Source organism: Panthera tigris, chromosome E1 (assembly GCF_018350195.1).
Source record: "Panthera tigris isolate Pti1 chromosome E1, P.tigris_Pti1_mat1.1, whole genome shotgun sequence".
In the NCBI taxonomy this organism is placed as follows: Eukaryota; Metazoa; Chordata; class Mammalia; order Carnivora; family Felidae; genus Panthera; species Panthera tigris.
In genome coordinates, this window is record NC_056673.1 from 16,094,543 (window position 1) to 16,116,158 (window position 21,616).

At 46.9% G+C, this 21,616-nt stretch overlaps 1 protein-coding gene across 1 annotated transcript in view; it reads right to left on the bottom strand.

Moving 5' to 3' along the window:
* Positions 1-21,282, bottom strand: part of ABR (ABR activator of RhoGEF and GTPase) — a 182,531-nt gene extending 161,249 nt beyond the window's left edge. The window contains exon 1 of the mRNA XM_042967607.1: positions 20,075-21,282. Within this exon, the coding sequence (XP_042823541.1) occupies positions 20,075-21,119 (1,045 nt within the window). The 5' untranslated portion in view covers positions 21,120-21,282. The remainder of the gene's footprint in view (positions 1-20,074) is intronic.
* Positions 21,283-21,616: the final 334 nt, after the last annotated feature.

Consider the following 21,616-nt stretch of genomic DNA (forward strand, 5'->3'; position numbering starts at 1 on the left):
CCCGCATTGGGCTCTGCACTGACAGTGTGGAGCCTTCCTGGGAATTTCTCTCTCCTTCTCTGTCTGCCCCTGGTGTGCTCTCTCTCTTTCTCTCTTTCTCAAAATAAATAAATAAACTTGAAAAAAAAAAAAAAGAATTCCCACAACACGTTAAAAATATAGACTCCAGGTTGTGCCCAGATCCACTGGGATGCCACTTCAGTGGGTCTAGGCACCAGGAGTCTGTTTTGTTTTTTTTTTTAATGTTTATTTATTTATTTTGAGAGAGAGAGACAGAGACAGAGAGCATGAGCAGAAGAGGAACAGAGAGAGAGAGAGGAGAGAGAATCCCAAGCAGCCTCTTGGCTATTAGCACAGAGTCCAGTGGGGGGCTCAATCCCACAACCTTGAGGTCATGACCTGAGCCGAAATCAAGAGGTAGATGCTCAACCGACTGAGCCACCCAGGAGCCCCAGGAATTTGTCATTTTTTCAATGCTCCTGCAGAAGATTCTGACTTGCAATCAGTTCCTTATTTAGATTACTCTAAAAGTAGAAGAATAATAGTTTAGTAATTTTCTCAATCATTCTTTTGGGTTAGTGGATAAACATCTGTCAAGCAGGTAGGACACATAAGGCTCTATGGCAGATGGTGGGAAAACAGAGGGTAAATAATGAGTTATTATTTACTGAGTGCTCACTATACATCAGGCTGAGTACTTACCATGGATTACTTCATTCAATTCTTACAACACTCCAGGAGGTATATGCTATTGACACATCCATTTTACAGATGAGAAAACTGAGGCACAGAGAGGTGAAATAACTTTTTAAAGTCCTCACAACCAGTAAATGTGGCTCAAGGGTCTGCACCCTTGATCACCATAAGTCAGTCCCTGCCTTCGGCAAGCCCTGTGAAGTGGGGGTAACACTGAAATTACCATAATAAGAGGCAGAATGAAACGAGTGTTAAATTCAGACACAAAGACAAGGGCAGGGGGAGGAGCCATGGCTGGGATGACAGATTTGGATTCTAGAGTATTTTTCACCCTTTTGCTAATCAGCTAAAGGAGTGTGACATTTCCCAGCAAATCCTTGAATGGAGCCGTAAAGAATCCGTAAGAGCCAGCTCATCTGACCACAAGGGGAGATCCAGTGTTTGTTCTAACACAGATCTATCTTTGAGGTATGACATTAAACAAACTCTCACCCAGGGACCAAGAAAGAGTTGGCTAGTTCCACCTTTCAGCTTCTAAAACGTCTCACTTTTGCAGTGTGCTCCGGTGGGAGCCAGGTCAGCCTGGGAAGTGGTCAGACAAGAAACTGCAGATTCTGTGTTTTCTTTCCATCCTCTGCCTGCGATTGATTCACAGAAAGACTGATGTGCAGGGACAGAAGAAAGCTGTCAGGCAATTTGGAAGCCAAGAACAAACTAAATAAGTCTGAATTATGGGCACTGAAGTCATTGTCCTAAGTCATAAAAGTTCTGTGCGGGCTTTTCAGAAACGGTGTACAAACTGTAGCAAAGACAGTGTCTTAACCCCACGGTGATCTCACTTCTTCAAGGATGACAAGCTCTGTGGTTCCAAAGAAACGAACTGGTTAAAAAAAAGCAGCGTGACACACTTTCTATTTTGAAAAGATGTGAAATGCTGTATACGACTTCTTTTCGTTTCTTCTTTTCTTAATCCTAAAGATTAGCCTGTATAGGGTCCCTCCTAAAAATGTATTTTGGCTTTCATCAATTTTTAAAATTTATGATACATACATTTGATTGTATTATAAATATACATATATCTTCTCCATGAGTAACTGACTTAACAAGTTTAAATTACCTACTTTGGTCTAATATAAAGGAAGAAGAGGGGTGCTTCGGTGGCTCAGTTGGTTAGGCATCCGACTTCAGCTCAGATCATGATCTCATGGTTTGCGGGTTCGAGCCCTGCGTCGGGCTCTGTGCTGCTGACAGCTCAGAGCCTGGAGCCTGCTTCTGATTCTGTGTCTCCCTCTCCCTCTGCCCCTCCCTCATGTTCTGTCTCTCTCTGTCTCTCAAAAATAAATAAACGTTGAAAAAAAAAAATAAAGGAAGAAGAAAGGAGAGACCTAAGGTTTGCATATAAAAATTCTGATTGCAAATCAGAATTTTTCTTCTGATATTTCTTCTTTCTTCTAAGTTGGCAGCTATCTCAATGTATATATAAGCACAATAACTGAGTTGTATTTCTCTTCAAATAAGTAACTCAGATGAAATACTATTGCCCAAATCTAATTTTGATATCCTAAATCAATGCTTTTATGGTCTGTACAAACCTGAAGAATGAAATTAAAAATAAAAAGGTTGTTTCCCTCCTTCTCCCCCCAGTAAACCAGACAAAAACCAAAGACAAGGTGATCACCCTTGGGAATGTTTCACAAGCTAAAAGTAGCAACCAGAAAATAAACCCAGGGAGATGTTGATTTGGAGGCTTCTTTAATATGACTGTGGTGGCAAGGACAGCTGAGGGTCCCCCAAAGATTTCTGCCCCAGCCCCTTCCCCAGAGCATGGCTGTTACTGGGAAGAAGCTGCCAGGTGGGGGGTTCACTCGCCAGGACCCCTACATCTAAGAGGGGACACGGGCCTGGTCTTTGCCAATGCAATGTGAGCAAAAGAAATGGGTATCACTTCTGGGCTAAGAGGAATTAAGAAGTACACGTGTCTTCACTCTCTTGTTTGCCCAGTGCCCTCTGGAAGCAGAGAACTGCAGGACCTGGAGGAGGGCCGACGCACCAGGGCACTGGAGCCTGGGTTCTGAGTGACCGCAGGAAGCAAACCTGCCCATCGGGAACACCTACATCCACTGTCATGGGAACCAGAAGAAACTTCACCCGTTAAACCACTGACATGTTGGAGTTGGTTTGTTACAGAGGGTAGCACTACTGTAATGGTTATATTTCAAGGTGCTCGGATGAGGGGATGGAGGAGGGAGTAAAGGCTTATTACGGAGTGAGGATGCACACTAGGAAAGAAATACCTTTTTTTCTTCTATGGAAAAACTCTTTTACACACGGATTGTAAACTCAAATGCCTAAGACACCAGGCAAGGAGTGTAATACTAGTGTAATTAACACCTAAGCAGCACTTGGAATGCGACAGGCAGCTCTAAGCACTTATACAAACTCACTTCTCACAAATTTGTTAGGCACGCTATTAATATAACCCCCATTCTGCAGAGGAGGAAACTGGGGCCCACAAGAGTTAAGTAATTTGCTTAAGGTTATGCAGTTAGTAAATAGCAGAGGCAGGCTGCAAGGCCGGGCAGCCCAGCTCCAGAGTCGTGCTTGTTCACCACACTACACATACACCCTGCATGACGTGAACAGAAAACGGGGCCAGCCCAGGGCTGAAGCAGTTAGTGAAACCATGCCCCGTCTGAATGGGTCAGCTCTTCGCCTGATGATTTCCACATGTACCGCAGATCTTCCCATCTCTCAGGAAAAGCCAGAAATCCAGATTTTTATGTACCATTTCCAGATTTTAAATTGTTTCCATTTTGTTTTAACCCTCTGCGCCCCAAACAAAGTGCAGCAGCAGACTGCGTGTAGCCCAGGGCCGGCTACCTGCCTCCCCTGCTTTTCGGGCAGCTGTCTCCTAGGACCCTGCAGTCTTCTGCTTGCACAAAGGCCCTGGGGGATTCTGGGTCTGGTAGCCAGAAGGAGAGTCAACTCTGCAAACAAGAGCTCCTTCAGGCCCACTGATATGAATAATTAATTTCTGTTTTCTCACTGCCAGCCTACAAAGGTTACCACCAAGCCTAGCATTCAGGAAGCAACTCTGTCCCCTTCTGAGACAATGAGGACAAGCATGGGGGATCCTGGGGATGTTCAGGGAGCCCCATAATGAAGTCCGGAGTGGTGGCCTGCACTCAAAGGGGGCCAGTGGATACTGGGGAGGGCCTGTGTGTGTGCTCCCTGCCTGACAGCCTAGGTACAGCCATCAGAGCGTCCGAAGAGGCTCATTAGAGACTGACACTCTTGTGGCTTTCACTGCTGTCAGCGGGAGAGGGCTCTGAATTCCTCAAGATGCTTTATAATAAAACAAAAAGGCACAATTATGCAGCCAAACAGAAGGCAAGGCAGCTGCATACAAAGCAGGGCTGTCTCCATAATAGGACCACAACCTCAGCTAGCCAGCCCTGAGGCCTCACCTTCCTCCCCAGGCTGCAGCTGTGAGACTCCGTAATTGGAGGCTCCACTGCTCCAGCTCTTGGATTATTCAAACTGCAGGATTTCCAGAAGCCTCGGGTTTCAGTTAAGGATATGCCCAGGCAACAAGATGAGCCACAGACCATTTGCCACCCTTGCTGTCTATTTCAGCAATGCATATGGCCAACACACGTTACAGTTAACACACACTGCATACCATGTGTCAGGTGCTTTTCCAGGAGCTTCACATATTAAGTTATTTAATGTTTACACCAGCTTACTTTGGTGTCGTTATCATACCATTATCACCTTCCGTCTACAGATATGGAAACTGAGGCAGAAAAAATTTAAGTTAGCTCAAGGCTGCACAACAGTAAGTGGCAGAGCGAGGCTTTGAACGCAGGCAGTGCGGTCCTAGACGGTATGCTCTTCACCACCACACCAGTGGCTGCTGTCATTTCCACAGAGCTTACTGTATGCCCGGCCTTGTGCCACGTATTTTCTGTATATTATTTCATCTAATCTCTACAACACCAGGTGAGATATACTCATCTACATTATAGAGAAAAGAAAATAGGTTTATGGAAAGGTGAAGTAACTTGGTCAAGGGCACAAAATAACAAGTGGCCTATGGACCGGATCCAAACCCAGGCTTCTCTGATTCAAAGCCAGGCTCTTAACCATTACTTGGTACAGAGTAGCAGTTCATCTAACTGGTGTTCATAAAGTTTCGGCCTGGAAGACCATCTAGTCTAATCCCCTTATTTTCCAGGTGAGAGATATGGCCTAGAGAGATTAAGAGTTAGTGGGGGGGCGCCTGGGTGGCTCAGTCGGTTGAGCGTCCGACTTCAGCTCAGGTCATGATCTCGCGGTCCGCGAGTTCGAGCCCCACGTCGGGCTCTGTGCTGACAGCTCAGAGCCCGGAGCCTGTTTCAGATTCTGTGTCTCCCTCTCTCTCTGACCCTCCCCCGTTCATGCTCTGTCTCTCTCTGTCTCAAAAATAAATAAATGTTAAAAAAAAATTAAAAAAAAAAAAAAAAAGAGTTAGTGGGCCGTGGGGAGTGCCTGGCTGGCTCCGTTGGTATAGTATGCGACTATTGATCTTAGGGTTATGAATTCAAACCTCAAGTTGGGTATAGAGTTTACTAAAAAAAAAAAGAAAAAAAAATAGAGTTAGTAGTGGGTTGTACTAGAGTAACTTCGGCCCCAGAAAGAGCTGGGGTTCCAATCCTAGCTTTGTCCTATTAGCTGTGTGACTTGGGCAAGTGACTCAATATTTCTAGACTTATTAGTATGGAATGGGAATAATAATAGTCTCACGGACTATAAATTATGTGTGTAATATATACTTCTAATAAACACTCAGCCTGGCAAAACCATTCCATTATAGTCAAGTGGTCCTGACTATACAGATTGATAATTTTAAACTTTTGCTTACAAATCTGTTCTTTATGGCTTGAAATCATATGTATGCGGTGAGGAGGTTGCCAGTATGGCTCCCAAAGTCTAATTAACAAACAAAGATCTTGGAAAATTGCATTGCATTTCTGAAACTTTTCTGAGTGTTACCCTCACTGTGCAAATTCCCCAAGGAAATTACATTAATCAGAGATCTGAGCAATCAGACAAATGTTTAGGCCTTCTATCCTCCAAATAAAGTTACTATACTACCAGATCAGTGACATCGTGGACAAGATAGGTTTCCATGGTCTTTAATTCTAGTATCCCTTCCACTATGGCAGTGATTTCATGATTTTGCACCTGGAACAATGGATCATGCTGTGATGGCTTGTTTGGCCCTTTTGCACAAACACCAGGATTGCCGATATGCATTTGGTTTCGTTTTGGGGGTTCTTATTTTTGGCTGCCAGGGTTGGTTGTTTATCAGGGTATGCCTGTGTGACCAGCACCTCATAATAGCCTCTAACCTCAGACCCAAACAGACTTCCCTGGGAATAGATAGCCCATGTATGTCTTTGTAGTCTGCTTTGAGAGAGAGAGAACTGCTAAATGGACTCAGACAAGGAAAGACATCAAAGCCTTATGCTGGACCTCTGTGGAGTCTGTCGATACATATATTTTTCTTGCCGCTTTTGCTCTGTATCGTCTGTAAAAAATCTTAGCCATGAGTATAATCTGCTATTGAGTTCTACAAAATCCTTCTAGGAAATCACTGAATAAAACAAGGCGAAACAATTTAGCCATTTCTAACACCATTTTTCACATTTTTGAGCCCCACCCTCTGATATATACCTACAGTAGCTATAGTTACCACTTGGCCTCAGTGAGAAGGGAACTTAGAGGGGCTTTTTGTGTGTGTTAGCTTTGGTTTTTTAGAGCTTCCTTTTGTATGTTTATTTAGTTTTGAGAGAGAGAAAGAGAGTGTGCGGGCCTGTGATTGGAGAAGGGGCAGAGAGAGAAAGACAGAGGTTCCAAAGCTGACTTCACGCTGATAGCAGAAAGAGAGATTAATGTGGGGCTTGAACTCAGGAACCATGAGACCATAACCTGAGCCAAAGTCAGATGCTTAACTGAGCCACCCAGGCGCTCCTGTTTTGTTTTTTTAAAGATGTCTCATCTCTTTTTGTTTCTTTTTTTAAGTTTTTCTTTATTTATGTTTGAGAGAGAGACAGAGAGAGAGAGGGAGGGATTGAGCACAAGCAGGGGACAGGCAGAGAGAGGGAGAGAGAGAGAATCCTAAGCAGGCTCCACACTGTCAGTGCAGAGCCTGATGGGGGGGGGCTCAAACTCACAAACTGTGAGATCATGACCGGAGCCAAAATTGAGTCCGATGTTTAATCGACTAAGCCACCCTGGAGCCCCTGTTTTTTGTTTTTTTTTTTAAATACAGGTCTAGGGTTAGGCCTGACATCCTACATTTCTGTCTTTTCTTTTCTTTTCCTTTCCTTTCTTCCTCTTTCGTTTTCTTTCTTTCTTTCTTTCTTTCTTTCTTTCTTTCTTTCTTTCTTTCTTTCTTTCTTTCTTTCTCTAAGTAGGCTCCATGCCCAAGATGGGTCTTGGACTCATGATCCTGAGATCAAGAATCACACCCTCCACTGACTGAGCCAGCCAGTGCCCTGGGAACTTAAAGGTTTTGAGGAAATTACATTGATTTCTTTTATTTTTTTTAATTTTTTTAAATGTTTATTTATTTTAGAGACAGACAGAGCACAAGCTGGGGAGGGGCAGAGACAGCAGGAGACAGACTCTGAAACAGGCTGCGGGCTCTGAGCTGTCAGCACAGAGCCTGACACGGGGCTTGAACCCATGAACCATGAAATGAGCCAAAGTTGGACACTTAACCGACTGAGCCACCCAGGCACCCCAGAAAATTACATTGATTTCTGAAGCTCCAAAGAGTCATTCTTCTTTATGAATATAAGCCAGGTGTTTGATCAGTCAGGATAAACTGATCCTGCAGTAACAACGAGCACCAAACATTGTAATGGCTTAAAATAACAATGGTTTCTATTTCACTCTAGTACACATCCATTAATGATTGACTGGGAGCTCTGTTCTGTATTGCCCTCCCCTAGGACTCAGGCTGACTGAACAGTCACCAGCTTAATCATTGTACATTGCAATACCAAAGAAGGAAAAAGGTCTCATACCAGCATTAAATGCTCTGGTCCAGAAGTTGCACGCATCACTTCCATTCAAACTCACTGGTTAGAACTAGGCAAAGGTTCCTACCCAATTGCAAGGGAACCAGGGATGTAATCCTACCTACCGTGTTCCTGGAAAGCAAGAGGGAACCAAAATATTTAGTTTACCGCCCTAATGACTAGCATGGGTCTCCATCAGTTGGGGAGGACCTAGCTGGCCAGGTTTGAAGTATCATCCTTTTTCTTCATTGTCCACCTTCAGGAAACAACATACTCCCATCAGTAAGAGGCGCACAAAATGCCAGATTCTGAACTGGTGGGGAGGCAGACATGGTAGTAAGCTGAAGGGCACACTCCTCAGGGGCATTTGAAGTTTGAAAATGGCTTCAGGAGGAAAAACCCACCACAGCCCTTGAGAATAATGGCTCTAGAATATGTCTTATTAATTGGTCCTACTGATCCCCCCCAAAAAAGGGGGGGGGAGGAAGAGATGAATATAAAAGCAAAGCGGAAGAGAAGAGAAAAAAGTGAAAGGTCTTTAAGTGCTTAGAGATCCCAATAGTGTGCCCAGGTAGTCCAAATCCCACAAAATTCTTACTTGAAAAGGCACATTCCTCTTCTTCTTTTTTCTTTAATAAATACAATAATACACCAGCACTGTGCTAGGGGCAGGGAGACTAGAATTTTTAAAAGTGGTCCATTTCTAACACACATACACTTTAAGAGGCTAGAATCCAGTTGGGGAGACAGAGAGGCAAACCTATTTAAACCATATTATATTTGCTCAAATGAGTGTATGTGCAAAGTGCAGGGAAGAACTGTGTGGCTAACACTGGGCTGGTTTTCCAAAGAGCCAATCACAGTCTCCTCTCTTTAACACTCTTTACAACAGAGGCTCAAGGGCTGAAATCCTTGATCTCCCCTCCAGCCCTCCTTGCAGCTAATGACGGCCACATTATGTTGGCCAATAGCATGAAAGCAGCAGTTGCTAGGTAGGGTTTGGTGGGGGGAGCTTTTTAAAGGGACAGCCAGTGTGATCACTACAGTCCTTTGCACCCTTCTCCCTCTCTGAAACATGAGCACACATCTAGTGATGCAGCAGATTTTTTTTTTTTAACTATGAGGCAACAAGCAAGAGGACAAATACCTTTCTGCTAAATAACAGGGAGAGTCTGGGCCCCTGAGAGTGCTGCTGAGCCATCCCAGAAAGCCTGCCTCTGGAGTTCTTGGGATCGGAGGAAAACAAAGCCCTATCTGGCCAGGTCATTGTATTAGTTTCTGTTGCTGTTAACAAATGATTACAAATTTCATGGCTTAAAATGACACCAGTTTACCATCTATAGGTGAGAAGTCTGACACGGCCTGTCACTGGGCTAAAGTCAAGGTGTTGGCAGGGGCTGGGTTCCTTTCTGGAGGCTCTAGAAGATAATTCATTTCCTTGCCTTTTCCAGCTTCTGGAGGCTGCTCATCCTGCTTGGCTCAAGGTCCCCTTCCCTCCTCTTCAAAGTCAGCAACAGTGGATTGAGTCCTTATCATCTTGTATCACTCCGACCTCTTCTACCTCCTTCTTCCACTTTGAAGACCTTTGTTACTACATTGGGCCCACCTGGATAATCCACGACTCTCTCTCCACGTCAAGGTCCTTAATTTGATCACATTTGCAAGGTTCCTTTTGCCATGTAATAGAACATACTCCTAGGTTCCAGGGACTGGGACATGGACATCCTTGGGGGACATTATTCTGCGTATCACAGTGTCATTGTGGCACAGTTTTGTCTTACCTGCAGACAAACGCACTCCTGACACCCAGTTCTTGGGTCTACCTAGGAAAGCAGGAGAGGCTTTACAGAGGAAGTACCTCCTAGCTGAGACCTGAGGGATGAAGAGTAATTTGTCATGTGGACAATATGGAAAGGGCATTCCAGGGAGGGGAGCCGCACATGCAGAGGAATAAGGATGCAGGGTATGTTTGGAAACTACAAGCAACTCAGGATTGCTAGAGCATGAAGTATATGCGTGTGTGGGTGGGGGAGGGCAGAGCTGAGGGTGGATCAGATCACAAATGGCTGGGCACATTTGCATCTAAGAAGCTCAGATTTACTTTGAGGGTGGCAGAGAGTCACTGAAGAATGCAAGCAGGGGGTGCATAATTAGATTTAGGGCGATCCCTTTGGCTTTAATGTGGAAGATAGCTGGGGGCTGAAGCAGGAAGAGTGAGGCCGGAGGCAGAACAATTGGTTAGTGCACTGGTTTAGATCAGGGGCATTGAAATGAAGGTCTGGACCTTCATGAATTGTGTGAGCGGCTCCTATATGCCAGAGCACTGTGACATTCTGGGGCTACCAAGGCAAGTAAGACACAGGTCAGAACAAGGATGCCTCTCACCACACCAACCACAACCCCGAGGCAGGAAGGAGGGGTGCTCATGGAACTCAAGTTTGGGATGTTCTGCCCCCTTGCCCCAAGTCTGGGAAGCACTGATGGGGTGAGGTGTGGCCCAGGGGGAATTCAAAAGGGCACCAGGACCACCTCAATGATGGGGAAGCAAATGAAGAAGCAGATGGTCCTTTCCTGTGCACATTTCCCCCAAGCCTGCCCTAGTTGTTTTAATATATACAGATTTTTAATGTTTGTTTGTTTGTTTGTTTTGAGAGACAGCATTATTTATTTATTTATTTATTTATTTATTTATTTATTTTGAGAGACAGCACAAGCAGCGGAGGGGGAGAGAGAGAGGGAGAGAGAGAATCCCAAGCAGGCTCTACACTATCAGTGCAGAGTCCAATGTGGGCCTTGAACCCATGAACCTCAAGATCATGACCTGAGCTGAAATCAAGAATTAGACACTTAACCAACAGAGCCATCCAGGCGTGCCTGACCTAGTAATTTTATTTTATAATTTTTTTAAGTTTATTTATTTATTTTGAAAGAGACAGAGAGTGCAAGCAGGGGAGGGGCAGAGAGAGCAGGGCAGAGAGGATCCAAAGCAGGCTCCCGTGCTGACAGCAGAGAGCGCGACGCAGGGCTCGAATCCACAAACCATGAGATGACGAACTGAGCCGAAGTCAGACACTTAACTGAATGAGCCACCCAGGTGCCCCTGGCAACAATTTTAAATTGTTGCATGTGGTGAGTTAGAAAAGGAAATGGTGTGGTCAGAGGAGAAGCCTGGACCCAAACACAGTCCCCCCGCCCCGATGGAAATGGTCTGGAATTAGAGATGAGGGATGGTTGCACAACTTTGCAAATATACTAAAAACCAACCCGTGACTCCATACTTCAAAGGGGTGAGTTTTATACTGTGTGAATTATCTCTCCATAAAAGTCATTAATTTTTTCAATAGGAGAAGAAAATAACCCCAGCACTTGGCCCTAAGGGAACCTGGGCTTGTTAGCTAACTGGTCAGAGCCTCGGCTTTCCTCATCTGCAAAATGAGAAGAGTGGTACTTACAGAAGGTAAAGAACAGGAGACTGTGCTGAATATTAATGTGACCGTGTAGGTTAAACACTTAACATAGTGCCTTGCAGGTAGTAGTTGCTAAGTATATCCTAGTTCTTTTACTAAGTGCCAATAACATTTTTAAAACAATCATTTTCTCGGCAGCCACAAGATATGACATAAGCTCTAGGCAAGCTCCCTCACACAGTCTTGTCTCAGGCAGACTAGAGCCAGGATCAAACGGGAAGACAGCAACACGAACCGAAGCCCACGCTCCTGCGGAAAGACTGCAGATTTACTCTGGAGCTATGCAGTGCAGAAACCGCGAGAGAGATTTGCGTGGCATAAATACAACTACACGCAGCAGTGGTAAAGGAAGGTGGGCACAGAGATTTCTGTTTATAATTCTGGTTTGGTATACAAACTAGTCCGGTTTCCAAAACAGTCAAGTCTGCCCCAATACCCAGACCAGTCCATTGTGGCTACAACGCAGCCCTGAGGTTTAGTCATACCCCATGCCCCAATCTCCTCGCTCTGGCTCCTCAAAACCACAATGAGCCAAAAACAAACCTTATATAACCGTAATTTTCTAGCACAGTACCAAGGCAGGGGATTTATTTTTTCACTGAACATCTCGCTTGTGATATTCCAAAGTCAACCAAGTACTCATCAAGAGCCTGCCATGTCCCCAGCCCTGTGAAGGATATTGTGAAGGAGAAAAAGAAGCATAAGCTATGATCCCTGCTCTCAAGGAGCCAGCTAACCTCTGAGTTTGAAAGCTACACTTCACAGTAAACATAGAAAAGGCATTGTGCCTTGCACAGAGCAGTGGTTCGGTCATTATTTGTTCGTTGGGTCAATGAATTAATAGAGGGCACAATAATAAGACAACTGTGTGAGTGTGGGGCTCACTCTAAGAACCACAAGATGGGTTGGAGTAGTTGGAAAAGGCTTGTGCCAGAGGCTGCTAGCTGCCTACTCAATATCAATTCTTCCATTTTTTCTTATAACAGAGACCCTATTTTATTTGAGGTGGCCATATGCCCAGATAAAATACTACATCTCCCAGCCTTCCTTGTAGCTAGAGGTGGCTAATGAGATCTAAATAGAATTTGTTAGGAGAGGCTACCAGGAAAGTGCCTTAAAAGGCAGACCAACAGCTGCCACTTAGTCCTTCCTCCCTTTCTTCTAATTCTCATCTGAAATGTGAACGTGATGGCTGGATTTTCAGCAGCTATTTTGGACCTCATGAGGCAACCTTGAGACAGAAAAGCACAAATAGAAACAAGCCCAAATTCCTGATGATCATGGTAGTCACCATACTCTCCCTGGACTGCTTACTTCTGGCATTCTCTTACTTGAAAGAGAAATACACCTCTATCTTGCTTAAGCTACTTTTTGGGGTTTTGTCATATGCAGCAAACCCCTATGTTAACTAACACAAGGTATCATGGAAAAGCCAGGCTTTGAAGGAAGGGTTGGCTTTGTGACTGGGTTTAAGTGGGGGTGAAGGGCATCTCAAAAGCCAGACAGAGCCCACAAAGACACTGGAAGGAATGTGCATTAGCTGAAAGCAAGTGAGTAGAGAGTAAGAAATAAAGAGAAGCCAGATGACAGTTTTATAGATGCCAGGGACAACAGGGATTAACTGGGGAAGGACCAGCGACCACAAAGGAACAAGAAAGCTTATCTGCCTCCAAAGGAGCAAAACACCTGTGACCTGGAGGGAGTAAGAAAGGAGAGACAAGAGGCTTGGGGAACTTCATTACACAAAGAGATAGGAATGTGAGCTGTGGCCTGGACTTAGAACAATGACAACACCACCATCTAAGCTTCATTAAATGCTTATGTGCCCGGCCCTGTGCTAGGTACTCTTCACACACTTACCCCCTTTACACTTCACAAGTCGAAGACACAGTCCAATCACCATCACCCACTTTTGGCAGACAAGGAATCCAAGGCTGAGACAGAGTCAGTAACTCATCCAATGTAAGTCTTACAACCCTGCAAGCTGGCTCACATCAAACCCATTTTTCAGATGGGGAACATGTTTGTACCATTGTTTCAAAGCCGGGGAAATATGTCAAGATCCTGATTTTCAAACATAAAGATCCAGGGCCAAGTATAGAGCCAACTGCTTTGTGAATAGTCTCTTAACCAGAAGAAAAACAAGTAGAGGAAAAGAAAAGTTTTGAGTCTTGGTTGTATTTACTATGTATGTGTAGAGGAGGAAGGGCTCGTTAAACAAACGCACCCACACCCTCTGGCTGGCTGGTAGAGTGCTCCTGAGGTGTAGATAGTGCTAACATGGTGGGGGGTGGGGTGACGGTGGAGAGAAGCAAGCTTTGAGAAGCCCAGTGGCGCCATGTCAACTCCACTTACAAATGAATCACAGCCAACGACCAGCTCATGTGTCTCAGATAGTGTTTTAATATCTCTCTGCAACAGGGAATGGGAAAAAAAAAAAAAATTACTCTATCACAGCTAAGGCTGAAAATTCAACACTTTGAATTAAGTTATTCAGACACATCACTGAACACAAGGAATTCTTCCCGGAGCAAAAATCTCATTAGTCACTCATGGGAAGGGGAAAAAACCCATCAAGTTACAACGATCTAGGTAACATGAGTACCGAATAGGAAGTGTATTTCCCATGCAGATTAAAAATAAAAAGTCTCCTTTGGCAGCATGGCAGAATCTGATGGCAGGGCCTCCCAAGTACAGAACACTAGAATTCTACAGCTGGCCCAGGACAGCACTAAGTGCTGGAAGTTAAAGAGTGCTGTTTTTGTAAGACTGAGTTCAAGGCGGATTCCATCACGAAATGTTTGACTCTGGGTAAATCTCTTTACCTCTCCGAGCCTCAGCACTTTACCTATAAAATGGCAGCAGTAATTTTCATCTGCTGAGATGGATGTGAGGCTAAATGTGATGGTCTACTGCTCCTGCTACCGTGACTTTGACAGAACTTATGTCTTTAGAGTTCTCTGCTTAAAATTCTAGGAAAGAAAAGGCCATAGGACAATGGAAAGAGCCTTGTCCTGGCTCATAGGTCCAGCCTTGAGGGTCATGAGTGTGTGACCTTGAGGATACTTTTAGGTCTCCAGGACTCTGTCTGGAGGGGGCAGGAATAGACCTACTGTAAGATCTCTTCCTGTTCTAGACTCTTGAATGTCACTAAGATTCAGATGAACAGTCCTTAGTCATTCATTTCAGGATTTACAAAGTTGTTTTTTTTTTAATGTTTATTTATTTTTGAGAGAGAGAGGGAGGCTGAGTGTGAGTGAGGGAGGGAGAGAGAGAGAGAGAGACAGAATCCAAAGCAGACTCCAGGCTATGAGCTGTCAGCACAGAGCCCAACGCGGGGCTGGAACTTACGAACTGTGAGATCACGACCTGAGCCAAAGTCAGACGCTTAATGGACTGAGCCACCCAGGTGCCTCATGATTTACCAAGTTCTGCTGGAAAGCTGTTTCTTTATCTAAAAATGTACGGTTTCTACCCTTGGAGCCAAAGAGTCAGTGAGAACCTTAAAAGCAGGTCACCGACTTTTGCAGTCTTGACCCTTAACACAGACTTGGCATGAAGTAAGACCTTGATAAACTCTCATTGGGTTGGAAGAGATTAATGAACAAATGAATGAATTTCAAGGGCCTGCCAAATAGAGACTGCCTGCCCTCCACCGGGCAAAGTTTAGTGCAAGGAGAAAATGCTGCCAATTTAAAATATTAATGATATTTACTTTGTCATCTGAACTACAACCAGAATATCGGGTGAATAGTTTCTGCCAGTCAAAAGGATGACTGACTCCGAAAAGCCACCTTTGGGCTTTGCTAGAAGAGTATGCTTTGGTCCACAAAGAGTGCGCGTGTGGTACAGGGGATGCCACAGGCTATGGAAGGGATGCATAAGCCCCGAGAAGGAAATGTCACCCAACCTCTGTGGCAGGAATGGCACAGAAGCAAGGCAACCCAAAAGGGAAAATACCAGGGCTCTGCATGTGGGCACGCAGTTGCGTCCACCCAAGAGTGCCCAGCTGAAGAGAGGAGATCTAAATCCAGCAGGGGGTCTGCTCACCTGTGAGGCCGAGTCCACTCAGGAGCCCCAAGGGTGGGCAGCAGCCCTGATGGTCGACCCCAGCAGTAGATGGACCCCCCCCAATGGGGTCTGCTGGGGATTTTCGTGATACAGGAAATGGTAATAATGTACACGGACATGTGTATGCACTTAATGGTCACTGTGTGCCAGGTGCTTTGCTCAAGTCTTCAAATATCTTATTGTATTTAATTTTCATAACTACCCTGAGAGGTAGGTGCTATTATTGAGGCAGTATAGCTTGGTGTTTGTTTGAAAGCAAGGACTCAGGACTCAGACTGCTTAGATTCAAATCCCAAGTGTCACTTACAAGCTGAGTGACCTTAGTCAGGGCTATTGAAGCTCTCTGGGCCTTATGATTTTCATATGTAAAATGGAAATAATAATCCTGCCTGTCTTATGAAGCTGTTGCGAGGCACAGATGAGTAAGTACATTTAAAATGCTTACAATAGGCACTGGCACAAAGTAAGCCCTCAGTAAGTGTTAGCTATCCTTGTCATTGCTAATAGAGACTAAGGTGGCTTCTCCATGGCCTCACAACTGCTGAGGGGCAGAGTCGGGGCACACAGGTCTGTCTTCAGAGCACACTGGACCCAACACGAGTAATTCTAGTTCTGCAGCCCTCACCCCATCCATACCACCACCCTGATGCATGTCACCATGGCCTGGTCTTCCTCAGCACCAACCCAGGCTACAAGGTGCTAAAAGGAATATACTCAAAGAACTGGCATTCTAACTTAAACTCTGGTTTGGCTACTATGTGTAGAAATGGACCCATATGTGTCTTTGCATGGGAATCTGCCTCTCATTTAAGAGAAAATGGTCCTTTTCCAAGGAGAGGGGCATCTCTGCCTCTCTGACTCTCATGTGGCACTGTCTCCTTAAGACCTCCAGATTGAATGGCTTGATAAAACCCGAACTTCAATTAAGGATCTCAGAATACAAATAATGGGCATAATTGCTGGTGGAGAAGGAGAAACATGAGGGCCAGTCCAGCAAGAGAGCTTCATGAGCAAGACACTGTCCTGGGTCCTGCCCTGCTCCTGGAAGGTTCTAGAAAGAGCCAGAGCCTTGCTAGGAAAAGTACATGCATCACAGAAAACCAAACCATCTGTGATTCCTATCTGGGAATGAGAGAATCTTTGAAGCATCTCAAAGAAAATGACCTGTAGTCATGGTTAGCCAACACTGTGAGTGCCTACCATGTGTCAAGACATGTTCAAAGCCCTTTAGAAACAAAATCCCATTTATTCCTCATATCAACAGTATGATATAAGCAGTGTTTATCAGTCCCATTTCACAGATGTGGAAACTGAGACAGAAAATTCAAATAACTTCACACAAGTTCACACAAGTAGTCTAGCTTCAAAGCCCATAGTCTTTATCAGTATTTTCAAACCTTTTTGTCCAATTCATGGCAAGAAATACCTTCTACATCAGGACCCAATATACACTCACACATTTATACACAACTGAAACAAAGTTTTAAAACAGAATAATGCTCTCCATTACCATGTGCAATGCACTCCCATGTTTCCTCTTCTATTCAATCCCATTAAAAAATTATATCATTCAACAAATATTTATGGAACACCTAGTATGTGTGAGACACTGTTCTAGGCTTTGGGACTTGACGTCAGTGGATGAAAGAGATAAAAATCCTTGCCCTCAAGGATGCAGAGAAAGAGGGACACTTTTGTCCTGCTGGTAGGAATGCAAACTGGTGCGGCCACTCTGGAAAACAGTATGGAGGTTCCTCAAAAACTTAATAATAGAACTACCCTACAACCCAGCAATTGCACTACTAGGAATTTATCCAAAGGATACAAAAATGCTGATTCAAAGGAGTACATCCACCCCTTTGTTTATAGCAGCACTATCAACAATAGCCAAAGTATGGAAAGAGCCCAAATGTCCATTGACTGACAAATGCATAAAGAAGATGTGGTACATCTATACAATGGAATGTTAGTCGGCAATGAAAAAGAATGAAATCTTACCATTCGCAACAACGTGGATAGAACTAGAGAGTATTATGCTAAGTGAAATAAGTCAGAGGAAGGTAAAATATATGATTTCACTCATACGTGAAATTTAAGATACAAAATAGATGAATATAGGGGAAGGGAAACAAAAATAAGATAAAAACAGAGAGAGAGAGAGAGAGAGAGAGAGAGACAAACCATAAGAGACTCTTAAATACAGAGAACAAACAGGGCTGCTGGAGGGGTGTTGGGTGGGGGATGTCCTAAATGGGGGATGGGCATTAAGGAGGGCACTTGTTGGGATGAGCACTGAGTATTGTATGTAAGTGATGAATCACTAAATTCTACTCCTGAAACCATTATTATACTATATGTTAACTAACTTGGATTTAAATTAAAAAAAAAAATCCTCCTCCTCTTGGACCTTGCCTTTTACTGGAGAGAGAGTGAGAAAGGTCAACATGCAAAATCGTAGCGTCTGAAGTGGTAATTTGGTGAGTGCTACGGGGAAAACTAAAGCCAGGACAGCCAAGGGTGGACAAGGAAGGCCTCTCGATGCTCTCATTCCCCACGACACTGATTTCAGTGGGCTGTCACCCACCGCATGAAAACCCCTGCCCTTAATCCCTCCACTCTAGGGCCTCTCTGTCTGAAGGCTCTTTCTCCTGCACACGCTTGTGACTGTGCACACGTGCGCATACGTGTACAGGCATGCGTGTACGTGTCCAGCCCCAGGCACTTCCTCAACTGGGGAGGTTTGGGAGGAGGGGCCCCCATACACAGCTGTCCAGGGGTTCCGTCCACAAGCTTGCCCTGCAGAGGGGTCCTGGAACGGGGCCTGAAACACCAGCCAGGCACCAGAGGAAAGAGAATCTTTTAGTCACTGGTCCACCCAGAGGGGGCACCTTTTGTAATTCATTAGGCCAGAAGGAATGCTAATTCCTAATCTGTATCAAGATGCTCTGTGTGCTAGAATGCCCTTAAGGAGAGAGGAGACAGCACACAGAAATAAAAATAACTCCTGGAGAAAATCCAGTGCATTGGGCACACCTGAAGGGGTGATTGATGTGGGTTTCAGGGAAGATGGGACTGGAGCCAGCTCTGAAGCAGCTCTGGGCACTTGGGTAGCCTCTACTGAGTATTTGGAACTTGGCACTAGAGTAAAATCTTCAGACTCTTCCCTTAAGTTAAAGGGGCACATAAAAATGTTACTAGCATGGGCAGCAAAAGCATTACCTATGGGAGAAGCAGCCAATCTCTGCTAATGAATAAGTGTAAATGATCACAACTGATGATTTGATGGACCTTCCAAATGTGCTTTTAGCAAAGTGGACAGTTTTTCATTCAAATGCAAACTCACCCAGATAAGATCTAATAATGGAGATTTTGGAACAATCCCAGCACCAGTGATTTCTTTCTCTCCTTCACTGAGCAGGAAGGCATCTTAAGTTCCTGGTCACAGCTCGACCCAACTAGACATCAATTTATCCTTTCCCTGTGGCTGAGGAGACCCTGACAGCTCCAGGGGCAGCAAAGGGGCAGTCACAGTCCACCTCACATCCCTATCCGTCCTTTCCTCCTTAGCCGCATTACCACTCCCTGACCTATGAGGAGCTGGGTGGCTGAGAGACCCAGACTCAATACATAAATAAGAAATATTTATTGAGTGCTTACTATGTGCAAGGCGCCCTACTGACTGCCACAAGGGCATTCAAAGATTGGCTAGGACAGGGGCGCCTGGGTGGCTCAGTCAGTTGGGCGACCGACTTCGGCTCAGGTCATGATCTCACTGCTGGTGAGTTTGAGCCCCGGGTTGGGCTCTGTGCTGACAGCTTGGAGCCTGGAGCCTGCTTTGTATTCTGTGTCTCCCTCTCTCTCTGCCCCTAACCTACTCACATTCTGTCTCTGTCTCTCTCAAAAATAAATAAACATTAAAAAAATTTTTTTTAAACAAAATCAAAGATTGGCTAGGACTAGGTGCTGTCCTCCAAATAGAAGGCAACAGCAACTGACAGCCCAAGTGGAGGTCTCAGCTCACTTCAACAAACACTTAATCTTTCCAAGCTTCCGTTTTCTCCTTTGTCAAACGAAGACATTGCATTAGACATGATCTCTGGGCACTAGGCCAGCTCGAAAACTATGAATCTATGCCCTCTCCTTCCCAATCAGGCTCCTAGGAAGCTGACAGATCTAGGAAGGGGGCAGCCAGCAAAGGGAGGGGGAGGGGGCAGTGAGGATTATGTACCTTTCCCTGGGTAAGAGGATGTCTCAGTTTGGCCAGAACACAGGATACAGGCTGGAGAAGGTGACAGATAATTCAGAAAATTAAATGAGAAATTTAGACTTTCACATCAAGGAATGTGGGGGAAATGGGGAGCCTCTGGAGTTTGTGCAGAGAAAGGTACTATCATGTGGTGGATAGGAATCTGACCAGCCTGTGGAGGATGAGTTCGAGGGAGGGAGGGCCGTGATGTTACAGTATCAGAGCATAAAGGTTGAGGCCTGAAGTGAAAGATTCCTCCCATGGTCTAGCCAATCCACGCATCTATCACCATTCCATCACCCCCTGCCATCGCCATCCTGCTTATTTTCATAAACTCGCCCAAGGCGAAATGATGTTGCACACTTTTTTTTTTTTTTTCAGTTCCACAAGTGGTTTCAGGGTAAACAGATAAATTTTATCTCTTTTTCCCAAGTGCCTAAGGTTAAACAGAACCAACGAGGTTTGCCGGAAAGGGGTGCAGGAAGGGGCCAGGAGCCCCCGGGATGCGCGAGGGGTGCGCCTACCTGCAGAGAAGCCGTCCTCGTGGTCCGAGCTGTTGTGGCTGCAGTCACTGCCCCTCTCGGGCGAGCTGTGGCTGGGCGAGTCCCGCTCCGGCACCCGCAGAAACCTCTTGCGCCGCCACGGGGGGAGGTGCTCGCGAGCCCCGCGCGCGGGGTGCTCCTCCGCAGCCAGGGGCGAGCGCCGCCCGTCCTTGGCCTCCGCCTCCAGCTGCTCCAGGTCGCGGCTCCGGCGCTGCTGCCGCCGGCCCCCGGGGATCAGGTGCATCCAGCGATGAGGGCTGCCCGCCCGCGCCGGCTTTTCGGCCTCGTCGCGGGTCCCGAGCCGGCAGGGGGGCACGAGCAAGTGGCCGAGGACGAATTTCTCGTTCAAATCCACCATCTCGAAGTCGTGGTCACTGCTGTTGCCCCCATCATCTGCGACCGAGGCGTCCGGCTCGCCCTCCTCGGAGCCCCGCCCCGCGCGGGTCCGGGAGGACAGCTCCTCTCCCTGGGCGCTGGGGACCGTGTCATCGGGGCCGGGTGGCGCGCGGTCCTCCCGGAGTCTGAAGAGGAGGCGAGGCTGCAGCAGCTGCTGGTGGATGGCGGCGGTCAAGCTGCGCACGGCGCCCCCTGCCCCCGCCGCCCCGGGCCAAGTGGGAAGGTCGGGGCACGCGTGACGAGTCCCGGCCTTGGCGGCCACCTCGGGGTCAGGGCGCCAGGAGCCTGGAGGGTCTCCGCCGCCGCCCGCGGCGCCCTCCTCCTCCCGCGGTGGCGGCGCCTGCTCCGGCCCGGCCGGCGCCGGCTCCTCTGCCCAAGCTCCCCCGCTGTCGCCGTCTCCGCCCTCCAGGCGCCCGCAGCCGAGGTCCCGCTTCTCCCCGGCCAGGGCCGTCTGCAGGTAGGAGACTTTGAATTTCTCCTCAGCCAACACCTGTTGCAGCCGCTTCAGGTTGAGTTTGCAGCGCTCCAGCTCCCGCTCCATGTCCAGCACCGAGTCCAGCCGCATGACCGGTGCCTCCTCCCCGGGGAACTCGGCCTGCCAGTGGCGCTCAAAGTCCTGAGGGTCCCACATGGCGGCCGCCCCTTCGGGCCTCCCGGGCCCAGCTCCGCCGCGCGCCGCGGGCTGGGGTCGCGCCGGGCTTTTCCGGGAAGCCCGCGCTGGCGCAGTCGCCTGCCCTTCACTTCAGCCCCAGAAGAAAATAAGAGCAAAAAAGAATAATAAAAAAAGTTTTTCCCCTTCCGCCCTCGTGCCTTTTTTTTTTTTTTTTTTTTTTTTCCTTCTTCTGGGTTTCGCCTCCCTGACGTAAGCGGCCACCCACCGCGGAGGCGGGCGTCTGGGGGCCCTGGGCCCGCCCCGGGCAGGACGCGCAGAGCCTGCCGTCTGCAGCCCCCGCCGCCCCGCGGGCGCCCCGCGGGCTCGGGTGGCGGGCTCGGGCGGACGGGGAGGAGCCTCGGTGGCGTCCGGCCGGGTCCCGCTGGCGCGCCTCGGAGCTGAGCAGGCGACCCTCCGAGCCGGCCACACGGTAGGCCCGGCTCCCACCTTCCCCGCCGCCGCCGCGCCGCTCCCGC